Source organism: Arachis duranensis, chromosome 5 (assembly GCF_000817695.3).
Source record: "Arachis duranensis cultivar V14167 chromosome 5, aradu.V14167.gnm2.J7QH, whole genome shotgun sequence".
NCBI lineage: Eukaryota > Viridiplantae > Streptophyta > Magnoliopsida > Fabales > Fabaceae > Arachis > Arachis duranensis.
The window spans coordinates 72,068-75,521 of NC_029776.3; the positions used below are offsets into that span (position 1 = coordinate 72,068).

The window sequence follows — 3,454 nt, forward strand, 5'->3', positions numbered from 1 at the left end:
AACAGACCAATAAATTATTTGGTTCGATTTCACTCAATTAAATCTCTTGATGTGCGCGATTGGTGTCACACTATTTTATCTCATCTAATTAATGATTTTCACAATTTTTCCTATGAACAATTCTGCCAATCCTCTTGCATTGCCATCAGCCCCTTCTTTTTTTCCTGTTGCCGTATTATTTGTAAGAGGTCATGGATCAGGCCTGATTGGATGAGATATACTCCGAAGAATCTTAATTTTTTTTAGCCTCTACACTAATGTATGTAATTGGGAACTGTTTGTTTGTAAAATAATACAGAGATAACAAGATAATAATTACTAAAGGCAAAGAAAAATAAATCATGTCATTAACACTGAGACATTGATAGATCAAGAATCTAATATAGTTTGAGAAAAGATTTGTTGCTTTATTTTGGATGATTATCTATTTTGTAAAAGAAAAAATGAAAAAATTTCAGAAAACAATAAAATTGTGTTTTAAAATATAAATCAAATAAACTCAAAAAGTTATCAAGAACAAAAAAAAATTGATAAATAAATAAATGATGAAAATATAATTAAGAATTACCATGATGCCCAAGTCGAGGCCAAGAATGACATTGATGGCAACAGAGGTAGAGGCCAATTCAAGGTCACCGATGTGGCCAACAAAGGCTTGGGTGATAACCAACATAGAATAGTTTGCAACACGGTTGAAGATTGCAGGTGCTGCTATGTGCCAAAGATTCTTCGACTCTGTCAAAACCCTTCTCACAAGAGTTCCTTCTTCTCCATCTATACTATGTTCTCCCAACAATGGAACCTTTACTTCTTCCCCCAATGCTGATGCTGAAGAAGAAGAATCATTATTGCTGGCCATTTTCACGAGGATGCACACTTTTGCTGCTGTTTTCTTCCAACAATGGGGCCCTCTTTTATATTAAATCACTCTGAAATCTAAATGTAGTAGTAATAAATGTCATAATATTCCGCAAGAATGTATTTTCTTGCTATAATTAATGTAAAATTAATTTTCAGTAAAAGGATCCTGTATGCTATATAGAATTATTCCATAAATGATATTAGTAACTTGTAATAAATCAATTCAAACCAAAAAAATTAATTTTAAACATGGAACATAATTGGATAGTTATGATGAAATACTATTGGTACGGTATAATCTTCTTAATATTTTAGAAGTGAGTTTTGTCCCAATTTAATTCGGTGAGATAATACATTCTCATCCAATTTTACAATTTTATTTTATTAGTTCAAATTTTTATCCTAAACGTGCAAAAATTTACAAATTTTTTTTCATAAATTAGATTTTACTACTATTATTATATTAATTTCATATTTAAATAAAATTTTGATAGCATTGAAATTAATTCAAATAGTTACAAACAAAATTAAGAAAAAAACTCAATCAATTAGTAAAGCCAAACTAATTAAATTGAAGAACTAAACCAAAAATATAATGATGGTTTTGGACTGAGAAAAAAAACACTTATTTTACCGATGCTGTCATTTTTTATTGACGATTTGGTCGTAGAAAGTTTTTCCATCTCAACTAGACATCTATAGTATTAAAGATATAATCATTAATATTACCTTTTTTTATCAGTTTAAATTTTCGAGATAAATGATTTTATGACATAATATTAAAGTTTTATAATTTATATCTAAAAAATCTAAAATTCAATATTTAGTAGACTTCAAAAATAAAAAAATAATATAAAACAAATAAAAAGATAAAAAAAAAAGTCTATTCAAATGTTACCAGGACTCCTGCATTTTTTGGTCTTTTTAGTTTTTTCATTTGTAATGCATCAAACATCAAATCAAATAATCTTCAGGAAGCATTAGGACTAAAATGATTTATTTTGGCTTTCCAAAACTCATTTTCTCAATTCAATTTAAGGAGCTTAAAGCCTAATACTCATGTGAGCCTTGTATTATTTGTCAATAATCTTCCCAAAGATTCTATTCTTTTTTCTTCACTTAAATTTTTTTTAACAAAGTATATTTAAAATAGACATCTAAAAAAATATTATAATACATTATAAATATATAAATGTCTATATAATTATAGAAAAAGTGTAGGAGTTACTACTTTTCTTAAAATTTGATCAGCACTTAACCAGTAAAAAAAAGAGTAAATAATCGTACACTATTAAATATAATCTCACACTATTAAAAGTACTAATAATGACTAATTAATAACTACAAATCACAAAATCTACTAACCTCTAACACTCCTCATAATTATATATACATTCAATATACGAAAAATCAACTATAAAATTCAAGTACATTTAGTAATACTATATAGATAATAATTTTTTTTCTCTCTATTATTATTTCACAACACTACACTTTTATTTAGTTATTATTTTATATTTTTATTCATTGTAAACACACTTTATGAGAGCAAAAGTACTTGCAACACAATTAGAGGACAAAGAATTGAGAGAGAGAGAGAGCATTTTTCAAGAATGAACAATATATCACAGTTTAGTAAAAAAATTAGTAGTAATAATAATGAAAACAATATATCACAGTTTTATAGTTTTTTTTTTGTCGATACAGTTTTATAGTTTGAAGCCTGATTACAGAAGATGCCAATTCTTTCAGTGGAGGTATGGATGGCATCAATAATAATAATAATAGCCCATTGTACGTTATGAACAAATTCATTCTTCAACTAATAACAACACCTAACCTTTATTTACCAAAAAAAAACACCTAATCTTCTTTTATCTTTTTTTTTTTTTGGACTTGGCTAAGGTTGGGAAAAAAACCAACCGACACCAACAAATCACAACTCAGGGGAGAGGGAAAAAAACGAACCTCGCATACTCTCCAAGTCTCTAACACCTACAACTATCACTAATTCATTACACAAAACAAATAAACTACGAAACGCTGCTGGAATAAAAATTAAGAAGAATTAGTTCAGTTCTTTTGGATTGTCCCACTTTCTCAAATGCAATTTGGCTCGCTCAGCCTGCCAAAAAGAAGGATGAAATACAATTACATATCCAAAGGTTTGGATCCTGGCCTCTCATATTTAAAAGTCAAAATGATAAAAGGTAAATTACCTCTTTGTCCCAGTCACACCGAATGGTTATAAGGCCTAATATTAATGTTTGAGTTGCTGTTCCACCAAAAATCATTCCGGCCCAAACTCCCTGATTGTTCAAGTTTTCAATAGAAGAAATTGAACATTAAACTAACATTCTATGCAAATAATGAAATTAAGAAGCATTGATTTTGGAAACCCAAGATGAAAGACGGAAAGAAAACACACCATAACTCCTTGATTGAAGACCCAGCCCATCAACAATCCAAGAGGAACCCCAATGAGATAGTAGCAGCCCAAGTTTATGTATGCAACATATGATTGCCACCCTGATCCTACTGCCACACCTGTTCAAATTATCCAAAAACATAAGTTATCAGAATATAGCTGACT

At 28.8% G+C, this 3,454-nt stretch overlaps 2 protein-coding genes across 2 annotated transcripts in view; both read right to left on the minus strand.

The window, feature by feature from the left end:
- The window catches only part of LOC107487272 (protein DETOXIFICATION 27-like), a 5,406-nt gene extending 4,512 nt beyond the window's left edge, over positions 1-894 (minus strand). Inside the window, exon 1 of the mRNA XM_016107895.3 lies at positions 569-894. Coding sequence (XP_015963381.1) covers positions 569-859 — 291 coding nt within the window. The 5' untranslated portion in view covers positions 860-894. The remainder of the gene's footprint in view (positions 1-568) is intronic.
- A 1,621-nt stretch (positions 895-2,515) lies between these two features.
- Positions 2,516-3,454, minus strand: part of LOC107487271 (protein DETOXIFICATION 27) — a 7,526-nt gene continuing 6,587 nt past the window's right edge. The window contains exons 6-8 of the mRNA XM_016107894.3: positions 3,290-3,408; positions 3,081-3,170; positions 2,516-2,986 (exon numbers count right to left, since the gene is read on the minus strand). Of these exons, the coding sequence (XP_015963380.1) occupies positions 2,930-2,986; positions 3,081-3,170; positions 3,290-3,408 (266 nt within the window). The 3' untranslated portion in view covers positions 2,516-2,929. The remainder of the gene's footprint in view (positions 2,987-3,080; positions 3,171-3,289; positions 3,409-3,454) is intronic.